Source organism: Numenius arquata, chromosome Z, assembly GCF_964106895.1.
Source record: "Numenius arquata chromosome Z, bNumArq3.hap1.1, whole genome shotgun sequence".
NCBI lineage: Eukaryota > Metazoa > Chordata > Aves > Charadriiformes > Scolopacidae > Numenius > Numenius arquata.
The window spans coordinates 27,790,354-27,817,143 of NC_133616.1; the positions used below are offsets into that span (position 1 = coordinate 27,790,354).

Genomic DNA, 26,790 nt, shown 5'->3' on the forward strand with positions numbered 1-26,790 from the left:
AAAACATTCCATTTGGATGACTTTCTTCTATTCCAGGTCTTTTCCTACTAGTGGTTCAATCTGCTGCTCTTAGAAAAGATAATTTATAGAATGCAAGGAATGTAGCAACATGCATCATTTTCCTTTCAAAAATATTTCCTTGTTGCTAAAGTGGATTTAAATTTTTACAAAAATTAGATAAGGCAGTGTAACTGGCACACCTCACTTGTATTTATTCCCAATTGTGTAGAATTTGAATAGGTGGCTAGATGGACCATTGCCATTTAAGAATGTACATCAGGGATCATTGTACCTCGGCTATTACATGGTGCCTTAAACAGAACTGAAGCTAAGACTTAGTACTTTTTGTTATTCTTAACTCTTAAATTAATTCAACAAGGTGTGCCTGTCATTTTCAAATTCCCTAAGAAGTAAGGACAGGTTACGTAGCCTTCAAAAGAATAAAAGGATTTTTTTAATTATTAAATGATTTTAATATCCCTCTTAGAATGACAATAAACCTATTTTTTCTTGTTTCTAGCTGGATTTCACTTTATTACAAATAAAATTTGTTTGGGAATTTGGAAAGCAAAACTAGCTTTAATACCAACTTCAAATGTCAAAATAGGTTGACCATAGTCCCAAGCATGATTATATATTTTCTAAACCCTTACCTACTTTTAATTTTAAAAACTAAAAAGAAATAAATGAGCAGGTACATAATGCAGTGCATGTTTTCAATTTCTATATTTTGCGGGGTATCAGCCAGATATTACATTTTAATGGTTAAATAATGACAGTTCATAGAAACCATATTAATTGACATTAAACAATTCAAATTATTATTCTTAAACATTTCATTATGCAGACACATGAATTTGCTACACTAAAATAGTGGAATTAAATAAGCAAAAAAACCAAAAAAAGTGAAGGAGAGCACAAAAAGATCAACTTACAGAAAAGACTGTGTAACATAATTAGGGATTATTTTATTTTGGTTTATCTAGTGTGTCTGAAAATGACTTTAAAGTCATATATACCAAATGGGAGAAAAGCATGTAAAAGGAACAGCAGTTATAGCAAACAAGTTTGTTGCTAGAGTTTACATACGCTCCAAATACAGCTGCACATCAACTAAAATGTCCTAACATTATTGGTGTACAAAATTAAATTTTAATTCTTTTGCAGAATTAGGAAGCAAACCAATCCTGCTCTTTCTGTGTAGGCATAATTCCTACTAATGTCAGTAGATGGCTTTTGCCTCAGTAAAAAGTGAAGGTGAGGTTTATATTAATTATTTCTAAACTCATAAATGCACTGGATCTCATTATATGTTTTGTTCTCACATATATCACTCAGTGTGTCCTGATTTTTCCTTGGAAATCAGCACATCTGTACCCTTCACCAAAAATGCTAAAAACTAAGCTGTGATAAATATTTACTCCCCTTCATTGTGCATTATAAGATGTTTACAAGTAAAATAAAGTGAAATAAATCAACATTTTTTTCATTTTCAGCTTTTTTTAATACTGTAGTATTTGTTTCAATTTTTGTGTTGACAGACCTATAATGTTTTTCTTATTTAATGTCCTTTCTTGGTTTAATGTTGGATTTGTTGTTGCTGAGAAAAGAGTACGATTGTAATACGTAAATCTAGATTGCTAAAAAAGGTGGGACCTGAGTATCTTTCATTATTTAGCTCCCCGCTCCAGTCAGTTGTTCACTGTTCACAAAGTGCAAAACAAAACTGCACAAAATCTGAATACAAAAATGGAATGTATTTCATAGCTTCTAAAAACAATGAGTTATCAAAACTAATTGGAACTATCCCAGGTTCAGAAAACTGAATGGAGTCTGTATTCCTATGCTTAAATTCTAAAGATTTTACCAGATTTTTTGGAAGAAGTATGTTACTGTAAGCTGAGTTGTATACTTACAGGTTTGGGGGTCTTTTGTTTTGTTTTTACAGTTACTGAAATTTTAATGAAACACTTAGATAAAACATTTTGCACACTCTTGCTATTTAATAGCTGGGTTTTAGTAATCATGAAACTACAGAGATACAAATACCTCAGTCCATATTCTATAATGTGTAGCATGCGGTTGCATTGCTACACCAGCTCTGAAGTCCATTTTTAGTGCTCTGGAGAGGTGTAGCATGTATCCACAGGACAGACATTATGAGAGTTGACACGGTTTATGTGTTTTATCTAGCCTGGAGATGGAATCCAAAATAATTATTTTAGAGGCATTTCCCCCATTAGCACAAATAGCACAGTGAACAGTGTGGGGGAATGGGTATTGTTGGACTACCTTTTCAAAACACAGGGCCCAATTTTCAAAAGTTTTATATTTATTACAATTTGTTGGTACATTTTCATCTTTTTCATGGTAAATCAGTTTTAAAGATTTTTTTTTTCTGTTTTCAATTATTATTTCTGTGTTTTGCTCTTGTACTGTAGCATGCTCTAAGCACCTTCTTTAAAAAAAAAAAAGTTCCATAAAAATTTGGAAAATAGATTTTAAATTATTTACTTATAAAATGATGATTTACAGAATTACTGCCTTTAGTTCAAAAATAAGAAAATAGATAATGTTCTGTCATTCAGGAATGTATAGGTCTATGTACAAATTTAATTTAAAGCGCGGTATTTTTAAATATCTAAACCACTTCTTTTGTTTACCTTGTTTTCCCTAGGAGAAATGATCTGAGATCTTTGTCATTCTCACCAATTGACATCTGCACTGTGTAGAAAAAAAATTATATTAGAGATGCGCTGCATTCCAATTTAATTTAGAATGTTTTACAAAATAAATACAACCATGAATAGCCATAAAAGTGCTGACAAAAAATAGATTTATTAATAATATAAGGATGATTCGGTACTTACATACAACACTAATTGCAGAGCTTAAAACATTCATTTGAGAGAGCAGTATGAATTTCTGAAAATTGGGCCCTTGTCTCTCTAACAGGACATCCTTTTTGTATATGGTTTAAAACAAATCAATAAATGGAATTCTAGTATCTCTGCTAATTTGTTTGGTGATTTAAGACAAACAATAAAAAACTGGAATAGAAGCATAAACACACAGTGCTTAGTTCTAGTATTAGAAAATTAATTTGATATAATGCCTTGCATTAACCCTTTGAGCATTGTAAGTGACATGATGGGAACAAAGCTTTTTAGATAATTTAATTAGCCCATTGAGCATATACTTTGAAATAGCTGATAGTGTTGTAGAATTTGTTTTTATTATTTCTAAAGTAAATACTTGCATACTACACGGGAATGGTTTTGTTGTAGGAGGCTCAGTAGATGTAGGCAAAATACTCACTGCCATTGATGGGTACTGTCTAATAGAAAACAGTACTTCAGCTCCCTTGTTATTCATAATTGCATAAATGTATAAAGAAAATCAAACGTATGTTTCTACAGATATGAAGTTGTCTACTTTAAGATGCCTTTAGAAGATAAAGGTTTAGAAAATATATTCAGGCTACTCTGAAAATCTCCTGAGGTAGGTTAGTACTGGAATACTCCGGTACTGTGAAAGAGAATCTTTAGGATTAAAGAAGGCTTAGTGAAGAAGCATAAATTCTGAAAAGTACTTGGTATGTTTGCATTGAAATTTTTGGCAGTGTTTTTTATAAACTAGAACAAAAAATGCATGATTATATTGATATTCCTTTTAAAATTCACTCACTGCAATAATGACTAGCTAAAAGATGAAGGTATTTTACTCATCTTCATCTATAGGGGTACAGTTTGGATGGCCCGTATTGAATGTCAGCATTTTAAAAGCAACCTAGAAATTGCACAAGCCTTTTGCCATTTTAAAAAGCCCCTTTGTTCTTACAGATGCTGCTTACAAGAACAAGGGAACAAGTGTAGTAGCAAGTAGAGATTCTTTGAACTTACAGATAGAAATGCCACCTTACTAAGTGAGAGTACAATACATTTTCTACTGGTTTCTTGCAATATCAATCAGTCAGCAAACACGAAGCGCAGCTGTACTTATTTAAGTCCAGCTGAGGGCAAAAAAAAAAGGGTCTCACTTTAAGTTATTTAATGGAATTATGTCAGTAGTATAGTGCAAGTAAGTTGTGAACATTTTTATAGTCAGTTAATGCAAATTAATGCATAATTAATTAACATAAACGCAATACTCAAAGGGTTTTAATTTTACAACTTTTTAAATTCATAATTTACTGTAAATGCTTCTGAGTTTGCATGCCTTGATCATTGCTGCTAGTGATTTTATGTGCCAGTAGACCTGAGTTTAATTTACCAGTTTAACTAAGAAATAGTAAAAGCCACTTACAAAGTGACTGCCTAGTGTTTGTTTGAAGTAAAATATGCCTTAGTTTGAAAATTATCATTTTAACTTGTTTTATTCTAATATTTTTTTCCTTTTCCTGTTGAAGAAATAAATTAGCATTTTGGGATTGGAAGCCCTGAGTAGTTAAATATTTGGTAAGAATTGTTCTTCTAGATTGCTCATTAAGGCTGAAATTCACTGTAGAAAAGAAGGCCCAGAACAAGTCTATGAGCATCAAATGAGCCTCACTTAAATCTGAATCAGTAAAATGTTCTTTGTATGTTCTCAAGCACTTTCTTGATCACGGTGCAAACATTTTACAGGAGTTTTCAGTTCTGGATTAATTTTACTCTGAAATAATAAATGTCTTTGTTAGAGGAATTTAGACTTCGGCAGAACCAACCCCACATGGATTGGTATTTACCAGGAACTCAGTTCAAATTCTTTTTAACTCACTACACCAGCAAGAGCTTTTTACATAAAGAATACTTAATGGGTTCCCCAAGTAAAGTTTCCTTCAATACAATATTACAGTGATTGCCTTGTATTTAAACACTCAACATCCATCTTAAAGTAACCCAATCAAGCAATTTAAAATATGCTAGGAAAATATCACTTTGTACCAAAGCAAGTTGCCCATCTCCACTCATCTTCACTGAAAATTTGGATTTACAGTTAATAACCAATGAGGCTGTTAAAGAAACTTTGAGTGCCTTTCAAAAACTTGGAAAATTGTGCCTGAGGTGGTAAACTTTAATTAGGTTAATTCTAGAGCTACCAATCAGTAATTTTATCATCACTCAGGGCTTTCTTACCTTCTAGGAAACTTCCTTTGTTGCATTTATTTTATACTGTATTTTTTTTAAGTGCCATCATTTAAATTTCACTTAGTAAGTGGCAGATTACATTATTCAGTCCCACAGCACAGAAACATCATAACACTAGGACATATTCAAACTTTTTTTTTCCAGTTGACTGAATATATTATGTAAATGAGGTAAGCAACTTTTTGTAGATTGTATGTGTGAGATAATGTAATGTTCTTTTCCAGTTTTTGGACTACAGTTGAATATACTTTTTAATTATTTAAAGAAGACATCTTTACAGAATAACGTGATGGTTTTTTTGTATAATGTATTTGATTTTGTAAATACGTATTTCCTGATGTGATTTTTGTGAGAAATGCTAAATCTTTTAGTATATCATGTCCTCTCAAAACTGGCAGGAGCTAAATAATAGTTTGTGGGCAATTTGTATTGTGTACTGTACAATAACTGGGGACCTTTTATAATTATAAAAATATATATTAACTTTTAGTGTGTTGTTTAAAAAAATGACTGGAACATACTAAAGACAGTAGGATTTTTCTGAATATTTCAGACTTGAACTCAGGCTAGCTTTCTTGTGTTTTTCAAAACGAAATTGTGTCTTGTCTTTTAAAATCAATAAATTTGTTTTCTTGTTAAAAACATATCTGAATTGCTTCAGTTTTTATATAGCCAGATATTTTGGATTGTGGTACTATTGATTTTGAGAGAAATATTATTTCAACTTATGCCTTTTAAATAAGACTGCAATTTTTTATTTAGCAGCAACAGAACTAAGTAAGGAGTGTGTCTCTGCAAAAGAAACTCATATTTTGAAGTGTCAATTCAACTAAGTAGCTGTCATGTTCCCAGTATATACAGATAGAGGTATACTTATTGATTTCAACATTAACAATAATTTCCCATTTCAGATTTAGCTATTTAACAGCTGTCAGTGAGGGTGCATGCAGACTTTGGCCTCCGAGAACTAGTGGTGTCAGTTCACTACTAGCAGGATTTACTTCTGCAAGTTTTGCTCTAAATATTCTGCCGTATGCTAATGCATTGGATATATTGGCAGTTTCACAAAACAGAGACAAATGCCAAATCTTATTGGGTCATATATCTTATGGGTCTCTAGTACATGTTGCAGGCACTGTTTCATATAAAGAAACGCAGAATGTTATTTTAACTGGGGAGGACCCACTGAGTAATAGATTCTAGAATATCAAAATGGCCATTGGATTCCACAATTAAAACAGATATTTCACACAAAACTGTGGTAAAGATAGAAAAAAGCTTATTTTTCTCAGGAAATTCAGCTGTAAGTTATGGTCCAGTCGTTGCCTATCCTGTAACTTCAAATAAAGACCAAAAGCTTAGTAGAATACAATACTGGTTCCTGCAATGCATCCTACCAAACAAGACTACAAATTTTATACACCAGTGACCAGCCACACCTATGTTTACCGGACATCCTAATTGGTTTGCTAATCAAGACTAAGACTTCATTTCCGAGCTGGTGTCTTGCTCCAGCACACACGCAGAAGAAAACAATCTATAGAGGGGCACCTCCCTCTACAGGAGTCTCACACCAACTAACGGCCCATACAGCCAACAGGCTATATTACTCAGTTCTTTTCCACTGGCACTGTTACCAAGAAGACCCTGCCGAATTCAACCTCTGCTGCTGTTGATATTAATTAAAATGGTTTAATTGGTTAACCAATGGAAGGTTATTTCAGCATCCCAAAGTACTGTGATCCAGACCTCAAAGCATGAAGCACAGCTGAAATGTTGGAGAAATTCAGAAATACTAGGTACTGCAAGAAATCACAAGTGTAAGAAGGGTTATAAGTGAAGTATATTACTTCTGTAGTGTAGTTTTCTGCACAATGTTAATGATATCAAATAAGTAAGATACATTCTATATCGAGATATTTTAAGTGTATTTGACTTATCTAAAGCATTCACTTCAATTATGTAAAATGCCATACAGCCTGCAGCAGTCCAGTACACATTAGTTGTTTATTTCCATATCAATTTATATTGTATTATTATCAATTTATATAGTTTATTTCCATATCAAAAGCCACCTGAAATACAAGCCAGTTATTTTTCCACAAGGGCATCTGACCAAGGCAAGGAAGAAACCTTGATCCATTTTTGGCACTGTTAACAGTGTGCTAGAGAGGGGGTTCATTCTGACTTGATGCTGCTGATCTCATTCCAAATTTTGCTAAATCCCTTTGTATGTGTTCTTCCTCAGTACCTGAATGAACCTAACCAGTAGGACTTGTCTATTCAAAAGACAAAACAACCCCTCCTTGAGCACAATGTGCTGTTGCTGACAGTTTATTCTAAGCAATTTTATAAGAAGAACTGTTCTAGTAAGAATCACCCTGCATATGGACATTTTCCACTGGCACAGAGCACACAAAATTGGCAGCTGCTTTCATTATCAGAGTTTAGGGCAGATGTAGTAAGTCAGTACGTATTTAGTAACCAGTAATTAATAAATCGGACACACTTTCAGAGATCTAGTTGGAAGTGGTATAAAAAACCTGGTACCTCAAGCTGTTTTGTCTTTGCAGCTGGGTGTTACCTTTCCCCACAATGGAACCACACTAATAAATGGTGTCCTGGCACAGTTCTGGTTTAGCCACCTTTGCTCAGACTGCTGCTAAAAGTGGTCTGCACTTATGTCTCCGCTGCTGGAGACATTTGTTGGTTAGAAAGTCCTGAAAGCTTGCTGAAAGCACAAGAGTGCTCAGATTCTTTATCTTCTTTCACGAAGTGTTGCTCGCAGAAGCATATTCACAATACTTGAGTTCTTAAAGCACAGTTTTAAGAGAGCTACTGATAGTATTATTGTAAGCTGGAATATCTGAATACTCTTTAGTATAAACTTTAGAAGAAGTCGTTTACAAAAGCTGTAATTGGATGTTGTATTGTCTTCCACCAATATTGAAGGACTGCAGAAACAGCTGAAGAAGCTGCTGTAACAACACATTGATTGAAGTTAGTGTCACAAAGAATTGTGTATAAAGCAGCTATTGTTACTAGTTGCAACATAGGCATTGAATTTACTGGCCCATGTTAAGTGACAAGGTAACTTTTGCTTAGAATGGTAGCCATCACTTTATCTTTTTATATCCCTGGTTTTCAACAGTTTGTGATGCCTAAGAAAAGTTTAGACTCCCTTTCTTCCTCCAGTTTCTCCCAAGAAAGCCAAACTGCCAAAATCAAAAGGTGCAGTAAGAGAGCAAGGAAATGGGACAGCCCCAACCTGGAAAGCTCACTTTCGCCAACAAAGGGAGGCTTGGAGCTAAAAGTGACATGGCATGCTTCCCAGGCTGTCACTTTGTTATTTTATTTGTTATTATTAACTGTTGGAATAATGCTCCCACCTAACTCATGGATCTCATCTGTGCACGAAAGAGATGTTCCCAACTGCTGCTTGTTTTAGAGTTCAGACAGAACTGCCTGATGCTTTCTCTCAGGTTTGTTAGGCGCAGCTGTCTCCTTGCTATGAGGTCAAGGCAGACTTCTCTGAAAGCATTTTGAGAGTGTGTGAGTATTACGGTCACAGATGTGACACACAATAACTTTTGTAACCATACTTATCCTCAAGGCTTTCAGAGGTGCATTTTTCCTTCCACAGGAAGGAAACACTGAAGTGTTCTGAAGTAACTTTGGCTGTATGTGTGAAATACAAAATTGTTTTATCCATAAATATGGCTAACCATCACCACATAGAAGGTATCACTTCCTTCATGTGGACTTCTGAAAGAGGGTCCATTTTGTGTGTCTTTGGAAAGCATGATCCTTCTCTCTGTAGACTTTACCTCCATTCACTTATTTTGGCAAATCCAAATCAAATTCATGATTCTACTACACCAACTGCATCACAGGTAGACAAGAAAATTACTTGTGGGATGTTTCTGCTGACAAAATTGCCAAAACACCTAACAGTACCTACTGATCTTGCTGCCTTTGTTGGTAGCCAATGAAAGATGAAACTGAATTAAAAATCGCTTTCCTATTACTTCCACAGATCAATTTTGAAACAAAAATGGTGCATCCCACACAATAAAGCATTAACAGTGAGGTAGCAGTTTCAGGTGAGCAATGTCTTGAATAGTATTACCAGTCAAATATTGGTGGAATTCACCATATGAGGAATATAGTAGTACACAATTCGGGCAATCACCCTTGAAGTTATTTGCTCAGATTCTTGAACAATACCATAGTTTAAAGGCACTGATGGAAATCTGTATAGGAAAATTATCAGAAAGTACAAAAGCAGAACATAATTTAAATAGATAGTCAGTTGAAAGTTTTTTCTTTGCTGATTCACTTAACAATTCAAGATGTGCATTAAAGGCTAAAAGGAATAGTCAAAATTCCCCGTCTTCTGTAGTCCCAGCTCACACTAGCTGCTATCACTCAAAACTTTAGGAATGCAGGTTGTTTTTCTTCAGATACATTGTCCCTTAGTTGTACTTGATAATTAAAGTGACTTTATACTTTCAGAAAATATATTTGTTTTGCATATATTTGGCAAAGGACTGCAAAGCAGAAATTATCTCAGACTTCTTCCCCCCATGCCCCTGCCCCTCCCCCACCGGGCTGGGGGAGAAGACAAGACGGGACGAGACGAGACGATACGACAAAAAAAACCCCAAAACCTAATAACGCCAACTAGAAACCAACTAACCAATAAAACAAACAAAAACCACCAGGGAAAACTTTCCTAGCAAAATAGCGGCACCTACTGCTTAATATTACAGTTACATCCTGATGCTCTTCGAAAATAAAGCAGAGGGGGAAACACCAGGGCCGGAAAAGCCAAATTATCCGGAGTTTAGTGAACCTTCTCCTCGAATCACTGCCGCAAACGCCTAGTCCCGATGCCAACACAGCAGCTGCCCATAAACACAGGCGCCCAGCCTTTCTCCACCAGCCACCTCCGGGCCCCGGGCTCTCCGCCGCCCGCCCGCGCCGCCAGCGGCGGAGGCGGGAGGGTGTCACGGTGTCACCGCCTTCCCAGCGCGGCGGCGACAGGGACGTGGACGCCGGAGGGCGCCCGCCGCACGCCGGGCAGCGGGGCTGCGCCGCGGCCGCCGCCGCCAGGGAGGCGCCGCTGGGGCCGGGAGGTGTCGCTGCCCGCCGCCCCCCGCGGCCCCGCTTACCGTGCCGGGGCGCGGTGGAGCGGCCGAGGAGCCCTTTGTAGGCGGGGGTGCAGATGCCGCGGGAGGCGTGGAAGCGGCTCTGCCCCCGCCGCTATAGCCTTCCCCCGGGCCGGCGGGAGGAGGCGGCCGCGCCAGCAGCACCGCCGCCGGAGCTCGCCTCGTCGGGCGGCAGCCGCTGCTGGCGGCTGAGGGGGGCAGCGGCGGGATCATGGCCGCTCCGTCTCCGCGCACCCAGCAGCAGCTGCTGCGGTGCGGCGTGAAGCTGCTCCTCGCCAGGGAGGAGCTGCCGGCGGGGCTGCAGCTCGCCAGCCCCAGCCAGAAAGCTCTGCAGCTGGAGGTGCAGCCGGGAGAGGAGGACGCGGACCTGACAGTGACAGACGGTTAAGTACCGAGCCCCGCCGCGCCGCTGCCGGCCGCCCCCTCCCCCCGCCCCGGCCTCCCGCTGGCGGGGGGACACCGACTTGGCCGCGCAGGGCGGCCTCCGCTTTCCCCCTCCCCCGGGAAGCGGCTGGCCCTGGAGGGGGCCGGGGACTTCTCGTTGACGGTTCTGTGGGGGGAAGAGCCCCCCGGTGGCCCGCCGGGCTGTCAGCGCCGCAGGCAACCCCGGCGCGGTGCGGGCGACCGGCGCCTTCGAGGCCGGGTGCCGTTAGCGGCCGGGCGGCGCGTCCCGGGCCGTTAACGGCCGCGGGGTGCGAGGCGGCCGCTGCGCGGGCAGGGGGCGGCGGGGGCCGCCTGTCTCCCTGTGTGAGTTCGGCGGGGGGGCTCGGCAGCGGCAGCCCTGGTCCCGTCGGGGCGAGTTCAGCTCTGGGAGCAGAGCAGGTGGCTGCTCTAGGTGCTTTCCTCGAGTTTGCCGGGCTCTGGGGTGGACGCGGGGATGAGCTGGGAATAAAGTGGCGGTGAGGAGCCGGCTGGAGCTCCGGAGGCGAGTCGGGCAGGCAGCCAGCGGGGACGGGTCTGCTCTGCGCAGCCCTGCACGGCGGTGCCCCCTCTGCAGCTCCCCCCGCTGTCGCTGCAAGCCTGCCAGCGGCAAACTGCCTCTCGGCAACAAGAAGTTGCTTTATCGGGGAAGGGCACAAACTGGCATGCCGGGGTGGTTTCTCCTCTCTGTTCTGGAGCGTTGCTGAGTTTGTAACTGTAGCCAGGGCTGGTCAGAAGAGGTCTTTGCCCCTTGTCTGAAGGACAAGGTCTTGATTTCTTCCTGCGGAGCCAAATGGAAGAGACAAAGTAACGCGACTGGAACGGGGAGGTGGTAAAGAAGCTGCTCTGTAGATCTGTGAACAGGACTGCGTTTGTTTTTCTTCTGCTGCTGCTGCCGGTCGGGCAGCTGTGCTGAGAGGGCAGCGGAGCACAGCGCTGCCGCGGGGTGCGCTGTGCTGCTGGGAAAATCCAAACCGGTCCAGAAGCGCAGCGCTTAGCCCCGAAGGAATTCGCTCTGGCTCTGCTGCTTGTAGGTAGGCTGCTTTAAGATGCGCAGGTGATGTCTGCATCCACACACTTTACCGACTTTCTCCAGAGCAGTCATTCTTTAGGATTTGTGTCTTTACAGAGTAGCAGCAGAGCTGACATTTTAAAATAAAACAAACTTCTTGAACTTGGGTGATGGGAACTCTGGGAAAAAAATGAAATTGCTGTAGGCATAGGAAGTGATTAGAAATGCTGTCAGTGAGACAGGTGAATACGTGACCAATCCTGAGCAGGTCTATACACACAATACCTCTTGTGACACTGATTTTTCCAAACTGATCTCAGTAACTTCTTAAAGGATTGCTGTAATAGATGGGTGACAGTCATGTTTGGTTTTCAGTCAGCAGTGTAAATAAATCATTTCATATGCCAGTTGATACTGGATATTTGCTTGTGCTGTCAGTCATTTAATATGTCATTTAAGAAAGCGTGAATGACAAAACCTGACCGTTAATCACAGCTAAGACATACTTCTGGCTTGCATTGTATTAATTTGAAGACTGGTCTGTAGTAGTTACTGTTCTCTCAGTCTTTCATTCCACACACGCTCATTCTTGCATGCATGTGAATGAAAGACCTTCTGGAAGCAGAGTGAAATTCAAAGTTATCGGTTAGGAGTTTTTTGGTTTTGCTGGTTTGGTTTTTGGTTTTGGTTTTGTTTTTTTTTTAATTGGAAGGGCTTACATGGGACACAAGTGAAAACTTTGAAGATATAGAGGGGACTTTTTTATTATTTTTTTTTAATGCCCAACAATACTGAAGTGTGGTTTACTCAAGAATTCTTTGATAAGTTTTGGATCAGGGTGCATCAGTGGCCATCAGTGTATTGTTGTTACTAAGGGAGGGGAACTTTGCAAACCTGTTTTGAGGTGCAAACGGTCCTCTTTCATCTTTTTCCTTTCGTATGAGTGTGGTCAAGCTATGCCCTGTCAGACTCGATGTGTAACAAATCTTGCTTGTGGTATCTGGGAGTTCAGTAACTTGATGCTTGAATACTTTGTGTTGAAGGTGAGAGAAAAAGTCTGCAAACAGCTAGATGACATACCCTTTTATTAGTACTGCTAATGTAGTGTGTTTTTCTAGCCTTAATATTTGCATCTTAGAATGATCTTGCTATTATTCGTGTTGTCTTACCTAGGATGGACAATTTTGCTGTGAAAAGAAAAGCTTTTCTTACAAATCTTGAATAGCGTTTATCATACTGCGATGCTTTTTGTTGTTGTTAAGATACAGGTTATTTAAGCAATAAAAGAAATTGGCATAACTTGATGTGTTGACTTTTTTTTCTCTCCATACTTCACATTGAAGCTATGAAAATTACTTTATTTTCAAACTTTCTACCTGAATATGTCTCCCAAAGCTATGTATTGAGTATGTTTGGAAAAAATAATTTGGTTGTAGTTACTGTGAATCTTTAAACACATCTTGAAAGAGGGATTGCTGTTTCTTTTCTGATTATTCAAAAAAACCAACCCCAAGAAGAAAACAAAAGAACATTTCTAGTTTAGGATACCTTGTACTTTCTTCATTAGTAATGGAATATTTGTCAGGAAATATTTTTGTGGAAAATGAAGTAGGCAGTTTTTATGTGTATTTTAAAGTGATAAAATACCCCTGGTCAAACTGTCTGGTCAAAAACTACTCTGACTGCAGTTCTTTGATAAGGCTGTTCATCAGGACTGCATTCTTGCCCTTGTTATGTTTGTTACAGCATTCAGTTTATCTGCAGTTTTTATACTTCAGCTATCACTGATGTATTTGTCTGAACTTGTTCTGTTAATGTCTGTAGTGTAATAACAGTAATTGAGTATAGAGCTAAGTAAGAATGTAGACTACATTGTATAGCAATGGATAGCATATAGTATATTGCTGGCACTACAGGATATTGCTGGAGTGATTTTAAAGGCAAATGTATGAGCAGGTTCTACTGTGGCTGATTGGCTGCTGAAGTTCACGCTCTTTACTGGCAGTGTTAGTAAGAATTCCACCAGCTCAAGCCTTAACATTTCCCTTTCGTGTGGGTGAACACTGGGGCAACACAGGGTCTAAAGTCAAAGAAAATCAATACAACCACTCTGTTTCCCAGAAAGGAGCCCGAAGCAGTAGAATGTCTCTGTAGTGGTAAGGATCTCTCTAACAATCATAACAACTGGTTATGATCCTGAGAGATGCAGAAACTGACAAATAAATACAGGATGTTAAAACAAGGAAGAATGAAGGATGTGCTTTATCAGGCAATGGATCTGTTTCAGCTGTGGGACAGGAGAAGGCAAAAACCTCCACAATGTAGTATTAATATATAGAAAGTGGGAAGAAACACTGGACTTCCTAAAGTACAGGTGTCAAAGTCAGCAGGTGAGTACACTTGTGAGTGCTGTGCAGTGGGGCCAGTGCTGAGCTGGAGCTACAACTATTTGAGAGAAGTGTCCGTCAGGGAGGCAGTGGTTTCTGGTGAGCTGTGAACCCAAGGAGAGCTGGAGACTGATGTCTCTTGTGGAGCAAAGGTGTTGTGAATAAGACGGATAATCACCCAGTCCTAGTGATTTTCTGGGACACTTCTTCACCGCTGATTTGGAAATAAAAATGTAGTCTGCAAAACTGCTCTTGAAAGGTAGCCCACTGCTGCTGAGAGAACTCTGGCCTTGGGTCAAAATATTTTTGAGGGTGCTGAGCAGAAGAAGAAATCCTGTTGACTGACATAGTGCATTGCTTTGGGAGGATGGGATGTTAAAAATTTAATTTGTAATTGTTTTATGGAAAGATCATAAGAATTGCAAAAGCTCTGGTATAAATAGTGAGAACTCCTGGGAAGAGAGCAGAAAATTGGTGTCCAGGAAGTGTTTCCAGGGCACCAAGAGAAAATCCAGGACTGGAAACTGCTTGGATCAAAGGAAACTTAAGAGCAGATGTCCGGGTGTCATAAGATGCAAATGTAGCAGTATTGGGGCTTCTCCAGGGCTGGGAGATCTTTTGGATTCCCTTTCCTGTGATAGTTGTACGTAAAGAGGTGATGATCTTAAACTGAGGCCAGTAAAGTTCTAATTGAAGTCATCAAAATTTGGCAATGTCTGGAGGTTTCTCCTAGCCACAGCAGCTCTACTTTAATTCTGTTATATTACTGTTTAGTTGCTCTGAAAGACCATTAGCTATTGTTTCTCTGGAGTGTTTTTTCCCCACTTCATCTGATAGCTCTTCAGGCAATCGAAAGAGCTTCCTTGAATACTTTTAAAAACATACCGTAAAATCCTTGGAATGTTGTATTGATTTTGGTTCCTTCTGTTGATTTATTACTGCACTTTTTTGTCCCTTACAAGTGTCAAAGATGAAAAAACACAGATGGGATTTCAGCTTCCAAAGAACAAAACACACCCCACTCCCCTGTTACCCAACAGAAGTAGCTAACATTGTGCTTGGTCATGGCACTTTTAATATGAAACAAGGTTTAGAGCTGTTGAAGCTGAGAACAGAAACCTGGCAGCTAGCAGCTGCAGCATCCATGTATTTCTGCACTGAAGTGCAAGTTCTGTAGAAGCGCATATTATACCAGCTGTTCACTCATTAATTTGTTTTGCTTGAGCTTACCAGGAAAAATAAAATTCCCGATATCTTTTTAGGAAGGGGTTATTGGCTGTGCCTCATAGTTTGGAGGGAGGGAGGAAGAGAGAGAGGAGTATTTTTTTTCTGGTTCAACAGATATTTTGGTAAAATTCAACAGCAGCCTCGGAAATATGTAGTTGTGCTTTCTAGTTATATGCAGAATAAACTCAGTGATGCCTGGTTAGGCTGCTTTGCGAACTGTCTTTTATTCAGAGAACCTGAATAGGAGCTAGATGAAACTGTAAGAGTAGTGCTTTTTTTGTGTTGAAAAATGAGCAAACAGTCTTTTTCGAAATTGTGATTATTTTCCCCACTCCCTTTACCTTCCATGTTCTGGTATCTGCAATAAGCTTGTTAGATGTAAATGAGAGACATAGAAATTGTGAGACTGGCAGATTATTTTCTCTCTATCTGTTTACAGTTGAAAGAAGATTAGAAAGTCTGTAATAAATTTGTGTTTTGTTCTTTATATATGTTAGGTGAAGTGAAAAAAAAAGAAAAACTTGGGCGTATATAGGAAAGACTACTGGGTAAATGCTATCCTTCTAGATTGATATTACAATGGCTTCACTTATGCTTATTATTTTTTAAATACTGTTTAATTATTGCTGATCTGAAAGTATGAGCTTCTGTGGATGGCCATGAATTTTGAAAGAATTAGTACAATAAGTGAAAGCTGCAAAGAAAGTCTGTTGTATTAAAGATCTGTTGTAAAGTCTGTTGTATAAAGATCTGTGTCCAGTTTTGGGCCCCCTACCACAGGAAAGACATTGAGGTGCTGGAGCAGGTCCAGAGAAGGGCAACGAAGCTGGTGAGGGGTCTGGAGCACAAGTCTTACGAGGAGAGGCTGAGGGAGCTGGGGTTGTTCAGTCTGGGGAAGAGGAGACTGAGGGCAGACCTTATCGCTCTCTACAACTACCTGAAAGGAGGCTGTAGAGAGGCGGGGGTCGGTCTCTTCTCCCAAGTTACAGATGATAGGACAAAGGGTAATGGCCTCAAGTTACGCCAGGGGAAGTTCAGGTTAGATATCAGGAAATATTTCTTTACTGAAAGGGTTATCAGGCATTGGGATGGGCTGCCCAGGGAGGTGGTTGAGGCACCATCCCTGGAGGTAGTCAAGAGAGGAGTTGACATGGTGCTCGAGGATATGGATTAGTGTTGGGTGGTGTGGTGGTGTGTGTGTGGTGCGTGGTTGCGTGGTGTGTTGTGTGTGTGTGGTGTGTTTTGGGTTTTTTTTGTTTTTTTTTTTCTTTCATTGGTTGGACTAGATGATCTTAAAGCGTCCCTTCCAACCTAGGTGATTCTGTGATTCTGTATTGTACCTCATTTTTACATCATTACTTATATTTGTTTCAGATCCTCCACATCTTCTTAGGAGTTGACTCTTTGAGTTCCAACTTTTGAACTCTATGATAAATGATACCCAATTTTTGACTGAGTTATTAATGATGTTATATTTTTTGTTTAAAGATGTCACCTACTCTTCAGGAGGTAGTTCTGTACCCCCAGAAGCAGCTGGAGAATTTGTATTGACTTCAGATATGCTGATCATGTCTCAGCTGTGGCAGAAGACAAACTGCAGACAAGCCAGACAGGCAGTAGGGAGTATTGACTCTCACAGGATATGATAGCCGTAGAGGAGCCCTGCTGCCTTTTGTCTTAATAAGTACTAGTATTATAGGCCATATATTTAGCTTTTAAAAACTACGTAAAAGGGAAAGTATGCAGCATTGTTGGACTCAAGAAGAATGTGTTCTATTTGTGCTCCAAAGCAAGGGTGTTAATTAAAACTTTACAGCTTGGAAAATTCATCACTGCTAGTTCGGTTCCACCAACTCAGTGGTAACAAAACATTCATGGTACTGAGCTTCAGACACTGTTGAGCTGGACTGGATACAAACCATTAACCACAAGAGATAAACTCCACATTCTTTTAGTTGGCCCTTGTTTAGTTCTCCCCATGCAGTACCTTGTGATTGGATATATTGCACCATTTTTTACCTATCCCAGACTGAGACCAGTTTTAAATCCTAAGACATTAGGAGATTAAAAAAGTAAAATAAATCACTTACTAGCTGAAATTCAAAAGTATCAGGTTTGTATAAGGTGTAAAATGTATTAATAGTACGAATGCTTATGTTCTAATACTATTTACTCACATGTGTTGCACAGATAGTACTAGCATCAGCGGCCTTGGTGTGCTGGTAGAGGGCAATCACTGCCAATAGTTCTAAACAGCGGAACTGATGTCATTGGCCATTTCCTTTTCCACTACAAAAATCTTCATTTTCCTAGTGGGGAAAAATCAGTTGCTAGAGAAAGTTTGAGCAGACAACTTAGTTGATATTTTATACACGTAATTCATGTAACCTCTGACCAGCAGGTCATATAGAGGCTTTTAGTTGTCCTTTCCCACGTCCTTCTATATCTTTAGGGCATCAAAGAGGATGCTGGGGGAATAAACAAAGCACTTAAAATTTCTTTTTTTATTTTATTCTGAGGAGAAACTACAGGTCAGACAGTTCTTGAAGCAGAATTGTTTGTGTGAAGGATAGTAATGTAGTTGAAGGAGGTATGATGTTACACAGCAATCCTGAAATTTTCTAACTGTTTCATATCGTAGTGCTAAGTATTTCAGTGGTTAGTTGAGTAGATAAATTCTTAAACTTACATTTCAGAAGGGACTTTTTCAATTATATCTCAAGTGTTAATTTTTTTCGTTCATGCAGAAATTCAGCAATATTAAGTAGTAATCAATCATGGCCCATTTTTTTTACCCTGGAAGAGCAAGCAAGTAAAGCAGGAAGTGCAGGTTTTGCAGTAGGATCATGCCACATCTTTATTGTTCGGTAATTGGCATTCATTTCTTATATTTGTATCAATACAGATGTGTAAATATATATAGAACACATATGTGTGTTTATATAAGTAGGTAGATTAATATAGAGAGAGTTAACAAATTAAAAATTTAATCAGTAAGTTCAATAACTAGCCTGAAAGAGACTACCGTATATACTGGATAGCTTAGTTTGGATTTGGTGGTGGTGGTTTAGGAGGTTCATTGGTTGGTTTTGCTTCTGTTTTCTTGTTTCCTATCTAACCCTCCTTGTGGTAGATATATATAGATGGTATATTGTACTATCACATTGCATGTACTGCATAACAAATGTGGTGCTTTGACTATGGATGCAACTATGGGATTTGAGAGACCTGGATTCAGTTCTGTGTTCTCCCATAAAGCGTCTGCATCAATAATACAGCTAATTTTCTGCAAAATGCAGTGATACCACTTCTTGACCCATCAGTCATATGGTAAAGCTAAGTGTTTTAAACTTGCAAAGTGGTTGGAAGCTGTGACGAGACCATCTGCACATGGAATGGAGTATCTTTACAGTGGCTGGTGCTGGTACTGGAAGCATTAGAGCTGACTTCACAGTACATAGTGTTGCCTATAATGCCTTTTGCTGAGAAGGCACTGTATATTCAACCACCCCGACATCTGCTGGAACAGCAGCATGATGAGCTGTAGGCAATCCAGGATGCAATACTGGACCTGATGGCCACCAGTGCAAGTGAGCTAATCAGTGACATCAAGATTGGAGGCAGCCTGTGCTGCAGTGATTGTGCACTGGTGGAGTTTGCAGTCCTGAGGGATATGGGTCAGGCAGAGTGAAGTCAGGAGCCTGAATTTCAGGGAAGTAAACTTCCAGCTCTTCACAGAGTTGGTCAATGGAACCCCCTGGGAAACTGCCCTCAGGGACAAGGGAACAGAACAGAACTGGCAGATCTTTAAGGATGCTTTCCATAGAGTGCAAGAGCTCTTGATCCCCAGGAGTAAGAAATCGCAAAAGGAAGGCAAGAGACCAGCACGGGTGAGTGGAGACCTGCTGGTCAAACTAAAGGGGAAGAAAGAGATACACAGGCAGTGGAAGCAGGGACAGGTATCCTGGAAGAGTATAGGGGTGCTGCCTGGTTGTGCAGGGATGGGGTCAGGAAGGCCAAGGCGCAGCTGGAGCTGAACGCAAGGCAAGGGGCACAAAGAATAGTAAGAAGGGCTTCTACAGGTATGTCAGCCAGAAAAGGAAGGTCAAAGAAAGCATACCCCCCTGAAGAGGGGGCAAACTGGTAACAGTGGACAAGGAGGAGGCTGAGGTTCCTAACAAGTTTTTACTTCACTGGCAACCTCTCTTCCCACACCTCTCAAGTGGATGGACCGCAAGGCAGGGACTCAGGGAGCAAAGTCCCTCCCACTGTAAGAGAAGATCACGTTGGTGACCACCTGAGGAAAAATGAACATGCATAAGTCTATAGGACCGGATGAGATGCATCCCAGAGTCCTGAAAGAATTGGCTGATGTAGTTGCCAAGACACTCTCCACGATATTTGAAAAATCATGGCAGTCAGGTGAAGTCCCCGGTGACTGGAAGAAGGGAAACATTTCCCCCGTATTTAAAAAGGGTAGAAAGGAGGACCCTGGGAACTACCAACCTGTCAGCCTCACCTCTGTGCCTGGGAAGATCATGGAACAGAATCTTCTATAAGCTATGCTAAGGCACAGGGAGGACAGAGAGGCGATTTGAAACAGCCAACATAGCTTCACCAAGGGCAAGTCCTGCCTACCCAACCTAGTGGCCTTCTATGATGGAGTGACTACACCAGTGGACAAGGGAAGAGCTATGGATGATCTTTAAGGTCCCTCCCAACTATGACCATTCTATGATTCTATGATGCTATGGATATCATATAGCTGGCCTTCAGTGAGGCCTTTGACATGGTCCCCCACAACATCCTACTCTCTAAACTGGAAAGGTATGGATTTGATGGGTGGACTGTTCAGTGGATGAGGAATTGGCTGGATGTTCACATCCAGAGGATAGTGGCCAACAGCTCAATGTCTGGATGGAGACCAGTGATGAGTTGTAACTGTCAGGGGTCTGTAGTGGGACCCATGCTGTTTAATTTTTTTAAATTTTTTTACAATGATGGTGGTGAAACCCTGGAACACGCTGCCAAGAGAGGTGGTAGATTTACCTAAAGTGCATGCAGAGAGAAAATGATTGGATAGCTAACAAGAGAGTTTTATTTAAAGGCCACTGATATTAGTAGAAAGGTTCTTATTCACTTCAAGGAAGCCTGGATCAGCTCCTGCCTGTCCCTTTTCCCCAACCAAAGCAAATTAAAGGGATCGCTGTACTGTAAAGGCAAGAAAATGGCAACTGAAAACTGAGATCACCAAGACATTTTTGTAGCTGGCAGAAGTTGGACTCAGCAATGCATTTAGTGCCATGGACTTGCAGTTCTGTCTCTTGTACCCCAAAAGCCACTACTGTTTTCTTTTGTGTACTACAGATGACTGAATTAGTTTTTTAATACATGGAAGGATTTCTATATAGCAGTAGTGTCATAATCCTACTCTCACAGGACACTTGCACATGTTTGTGTTAGCATAGTAAGAGTCCTATTGCTAGCTCTATTGGTTTTATGGTCTTTTCCTGTTCCACTGAATTTTCTGTGGTGAATTTTAATTTATTTATCCTGCAGGGAAAACTGAAGCTGAGTGTAAGTGTATTTGGATCTTGAGGTAAGTAAGTCTAAACGTAAATTATTTTCTCCTTTGAATAATCTTACATGTTATCTATAAATTAAGGTCTCTGCATCTGAAAGTCTAACTTGAAAATCTTGCATCCATTTATGTTTAGCCATATAATATTGAGTGAGTCAGGCACAAATCCTTATCCTGCAAAAATGTGTACTAGTAATTTTGCCTCTGTGATTTATTGCCATTGACTTCAGTTGGCAGTGTTCCTGGAAGTAACATGGGTGGCATTATGTCTGCATGTGTCTGTAGGATCAGGTTCTTTTTATCCAGAAAGCAAACTGCAACTGTTTAATAATAGACATCTGGAAAGCAAACCATCTGCACTGAGGTCATGATGGCCTGATCATTTCAGTGCCAGCTGCTTGTATGCCAGGTTCTTCTGGCAGCTAAAGAGTACGCACTAGAGAGAGGCTTTCCATTCATTTCACAGTCACATGTACGGAATGTTCCAAATATGCCCTGGACCCTACAGTGGCTTCCAAAACTGCAGCAGAAATGCTGTATTAATGACTTAGTTTTCCTAAAGGTGGGTCTGCTTATTTGATTTCCAAAGTAGCATGATATAAAATGAGAGCAAGGCAGTATTGGTGCAGACAGAGTGACAATAGGTTCAAACATATGCAGGGAATTTTTAATGGAAAGATGTTCCAATTTTTTTTGTCCAAGTCTGGAATTCTTCAGTCTTTATTAGTTACAATGTTCTGGTTTTAATACTTTGGCACTCTACCATGCACAGTGCCTGTGCATTTCTGAGTAGAAAGAAGACTTTGTTGTCTGGTTAAATGTTTGGCAAATAATATGTTAAATATATTTGTGAAGCAAAAAAAGCATTCCTGAAGTGGGAAAACTACTTCAAATATATCAAGTGTAATTAAAATATAATAAAGTAATAAAATATTTCTGCTGGTTTGGAAGCAGCAGCAGGAGATGGCTGAAAATGACAGGCTACGTGCCTAACTATGGGGTACTGAGGTAAGGCAGTAAAGATTAGTGATGACTGCATGTTTTGTTTCTTTTTTCCCCTCCCTCCATCTTTCCCTGCCTCTCTCCCTCTCTCCCTCTCTCCCACCACTGGTCAAAAAGATAAAATACATCTGACTTGTTGATTAAAGTGTTACAAATCTTACATATGTATTGGTCAGTGACTACAATTTCTTAATTTCCCTGTTCTAAAATTCTCACTCATAAAAAGAAGGCTAGTTTCTTGACATATCCATGAATAAGAGATTCTTAATTTACTGCTCCGCTTCTTTTCTTTCTCATTAGTAAAAGATGAAGTTTTCAGGAAACAAGCTTTATTTTTAAATTTACATTTGATGATGCTTTGCATTAGCTGCTAAATATTTAGACATTAGATATAAAATGTTAGTTTAGTCCTCAGTGCAAGATGAAGAAGCTTGTATCTTAAAATGATACATGGCATTTTTTGATGCTGGCATTTTTTGCTGTTCTGCACCCACTGATTCTTTAAAAAATACTGCTGCTCAGTATATTGGGCTTTTCAATCCAGCGGATACTGTGCTTTTCACTCTGGGTGGTTTTTTTGGTTATGATTTAAATACAAATGGTCAAAAGTCATGTATCACTGCAACTATTCCTTGATACTTTTATAGTAACTTACTCTTTTTACTTCTTTATGTAAAACTACAGTTGAAATGTAATGATGCTCTCAAAAAATGTGTGGACATAAAAATATCAAAAATTGGGTAAAACTAAATGTATATTGTAATTGGAAAATAAAAGGAGTTGCCAAGTGAGAATACAAGTGTGGCCGCCTCTTTCTGCAAATCTGGTAACTTTACACCAGGCCTTTCCCCTCCAAGATGTTTTTGTATAAAGGAGATGCACTGACTCATTAAATGTCAAGCTGAGTAGACACCAGCAGTGTGAAATGAATTCACGACTAGCAGCATGAGGTGTTATGAAATGCTATTCTTGATTTTCTTACTCTAAGTCCTTTAAAAGTACAAGGAAGTAGCTTCTACACGCCATTGTATTCTTTGTATCCTATCTTACTTGACAGCCCAGTGCTTTATTGCTGCAGTGTCTCTAAGCTGCAGTAATTTACCACAGTAGTTTGAGATTAATACTTGCTACTTTGAAGTTAATGAAACTGTGCCTGTTTATAGTAGAAAATAAACTCTTCAATGCTTTTAGAGATACTAGTGTGTAATTGAGAAATAAATTTCTCAGACTCGAAAGACTCTAATTTAGTATATATCTAAATGAATATTCCTTTTTTTGTAAAGTATCTGATTTCTCTGAAGGTTGCTGTAGTATGATTAAAGTGGATTTCCTATTCTGTGGCTCAAATCACACTCCCATGATGGCTATTTCAGAATATTTGCTTGAGTTCTGACTGCCTTACAAGCTACATCCAAGACAGCCGGGATACCAAGAGGGCAGTTGTCCTAAATCGTCACCATTGTGAATCCATGTCACAGGGATTATTTACACCTTCTGGGTGCCAGTTTTAGTCACGTATGAGGCTTTAAATGGTGCAGTTAATACTTAGAGATGGGTGTTTGGATGGGTTGGCTTGCATATCAGAAAAATATTAGAGCCCATGATTCTAAATACCAACTTGTCTCAAGTTGGTTGTTGTTTTTTTTTCATAAACTGAGTTATGCTTTTGAAACTTGGATGTGTCAGTTACACCAGTAATTAGAAGAGGTAGCTTGTTCAAGAGGTAGCCTGTTGTTAATGCAACATGACACGTAATCCTCTGGAGGCTGACCAAATAAATAGGGTTACCCTTAAAATGGGCAGTACAGTATTCTTTTTACAGTGCTTGCAATCGGTGACTCCTGATCTGCTTGTGATTACATGTTTTATTTGTTACACTGCATGACTGCAGATAAAGGCAGAGCTCCGTTTTGAGGCTGACAGACCAGCACCCTGACAGGTGCACGGTAAAAACTAGCTATGCCTTCAAAGGTCAGGTTACGTATTAACTCAAGACTCTGTTGCCTGTAGATAACTTCCAGACTTGAGGCAGTGTCTTTGAAAGAAGTCCTTTGCAGCGTGAGTGTACCAGCTTGGGTTAACTCTTACAGAGGGATGTTTACATTGCGCTTCCTTAAGTGGGGTAAACGTTCCTTGTGGTGTTTGGCATTTCAAAGGGTGTCATAAATCAGCTGAAGGAACAGGCGGCGTGATGTAGGTAATTAGTAAGCAGGCGTATTTGAAGCCCACAATTGGTGGGGCTGTATTTCTTTCATTTTTTATTTGCATCAATGGCAAAAGACGCGATGATGCTGAAGGATGGGAATTGCTTGGAAATTTCTGTTTGGCATTAGCCTTCTCCATGAAGTAGGTGCTGATCTCTTTTCAAAATGGGATACAGGTGTAGGGAACAAAAAAAAAAACCAAAACCAAAACACAACTGGAAGGCATATAGGAGCAGATAACTGTGTCAAGTTTATCGTTGTTCTAAAGCTGATTATCAGGAATTACTAAATTAATTTAAACATCTTCTTCCTCTCAGCCACAAAGGCCAGGAAAATCTTAAAGGAAAAATACTTTGTAATGGGGGACAGGACAAGGAGAACTGGCAGGGGAACACCAGCAACTGCTAAATCTTACTTTCCCTAAAAGAATTCCTATACTTTGGAAAAGTGCAGTGAATGCCTTTTCTGGTGGTTAAATATTTTAGCTGAATAACAGTTACTTTCCACAAGTGCGTACCTGGGAAGTATTTAAAAAACATTTTGATGTTTTTAAAATATTTCTCAATAGCTCACCTAACATCTTAATCAGAGAGAGCAGTACAGAAGTAAATATTTAGTGCTCAATTCTGTAGAAGGCATCTATGGGTATCTGCAAGGTAGATTTATTTTCCAAGTAAACAGCCACCGCTTAGACATATTTCCAGCAAGAGGGTAAAGGGTTTTCATTTTAGTTATCGCTAAGCACTGAGCTGTGAAAGTGAAATTTTGCAGAGCTTGTTCCTTTGTTTTCTTTTTATCTAGGTTCATCCAAGCCCCTCTGCCCCATTTCCAGGCTTTGTCATATTTCTTTTCAGACTCTCAATGCCAGGGTTTTCTGACAAGGAAAACCTGGTCAAGATCTCTTTTGAAGAGGAGCAAAGGAGGAAGGCTTTGGTACTTCTAAAAAGATTACTGCTAACTATTATTATTATTATTAATAATAATAATAATAATAATAATAATAATAATATGCTGAATAAGGGAAAGGTTTTAAATAAATTAATTGGTTGTTATTTTTCTGTCTAGAAATCATTTAGCAAGTATTGATTTCAGAGGAATAGATTTAATCAGATCAGCTTACTACACTAATGATCCCGCTTGTTTATTGTTTGTGGAGTAGGTAGGAGATAGTGCTATGGAATACATAGTTCCTCTTGAAATTTGTGTTTATTAATTCTTTTTCTTTTTTTTTTAAGTGATTGTGGTTGTGGTGTGTTTTTTTCTCTCTTTTTGCAAGAAACAAATTTGTTACCTAACAGGGTAGCTGTTTATTCTGAGCTTGAAAGAATCTAGTCCTCCGTGTAGTAACACACTTGTGCTTAAATTACACAGAATTCAGGCTTGCACTCCTCATTGAGGTTGCAGCCAGTTCATACGCATAAAACAGACAACAGGTTTATGCTGTTGTCATCAAAACAGTATCTTAGGACTTTTTGTCTACAGTGACAGTATTGTTAAAGCTCTGAACAAGTGAAGTGTTAAGGTAATATAATGGCTAACTGGGCAAGACTCCAAGGCTTAAATCTCAGAAGATCTTTTTCCTTAATTGTTTTATGTGAAAGAGCAGGTATTTTAGGCATTTTGAGTACAGTTGTTCTTGATATAGATAAACAAGGTAGAACACTTATTCTCTCTTTTTATTAGAAGAACAGGTATAGTGCAATACTTGTATTTTAAACTGCCTGCTGACTAGCCACATTGCGCCACAATACCGTGTTATTGCACTGCAGCCACTGTGTACAATCATCTAACAAGATTAGGAACAATTATGAAAGGAAGAATTAGTTTCAAGTGAGTATATAAGATTATCATACAGATCTTTGTTCGTCTTTGTTCTCAATTTAATGTTCTTTTATTCCTGAGCCTTTACTGCATTTACCCACTATGTTTCATAAATTTAAGAAATTAGTTTTAAGTTGCATGAAACATTCTTTCAGCTGTTGTAGTTTGGTTTAAACAAGCGTATGTCTGAGTCTTGAAGGATTTTTGACATTGAAATAATAGTAGTCTAAGAAAAAGAAATTCCATAGTGTGGTTTTTTTTTTATGTGAACCCAATAACTTTCTAGGCTTTTAATTTTAAATGTCATATTTGAAAACTTATACAGTAAATACCATAAATCATACATAGAAAAGGACTTTTTTTCCATGTAGAGGAGAGAAGGAGCGTTGCACACTTGTGAGAAGAGATGATATAATAATGCTGTTTGTCTTTGATATACTATATCAGTGTTGAGCTTCCTTGGAAAACTGGTGTGGGTGTCTTGTATTTGTTTTCTACTGTAAAGTCTAAGATGATAGTTTAAAGAGACGATAATTAAAGAGAGATGCCTGGGAAGGGGAGGATGGAATGGAAAAACTTCCTGTAATCAGGATCTGTCCTAGTAAAAAGTTCTTACACCTTTTTCCCTGCTAGACTGTTTTATCTTTCTGTAAACGAAGTGGGAAGACTCTGAATGTAAACATCTCATACTGGCCCCTGGGCTCCTGCAGCTAGCCAATCTCCAAGGCAGTGGTCACACAACCTCCTTGACTGGGCTTCCCCTCTGCATCCGTGATGGGCCTGACTCAGTGGAGGGCAGCATCCCGCCTGGTGCTAAGCCACACAGTGGTGCATAA

General features: G+C 39.5%; 1 protein-coding gene across 1 annotated transcript in view; it reads left to right on the top strand.

Moving 5' to 3' along the window:
- The first annotated feature begins 8,845 nt into the window (after positions 1 to 8,845).
- LOC141477236 (histone-arginine methyltransferase CARM1-like) overlaps positions 8,846 to 26,790 on the top strand; it is a 69,411-nt gene continuing 51,466 nt past the window's right edge. The window contains 2 exon segments of the mRNA XM_074166334.1: positions 8,846 to 8,870; positions 10,345 to 10,683. Of these exon segments, the coding sequence (XP_074022435.1) occupies positions 8,846 to 8,870; positions 10,345 to 10,683 (364 nt within the window).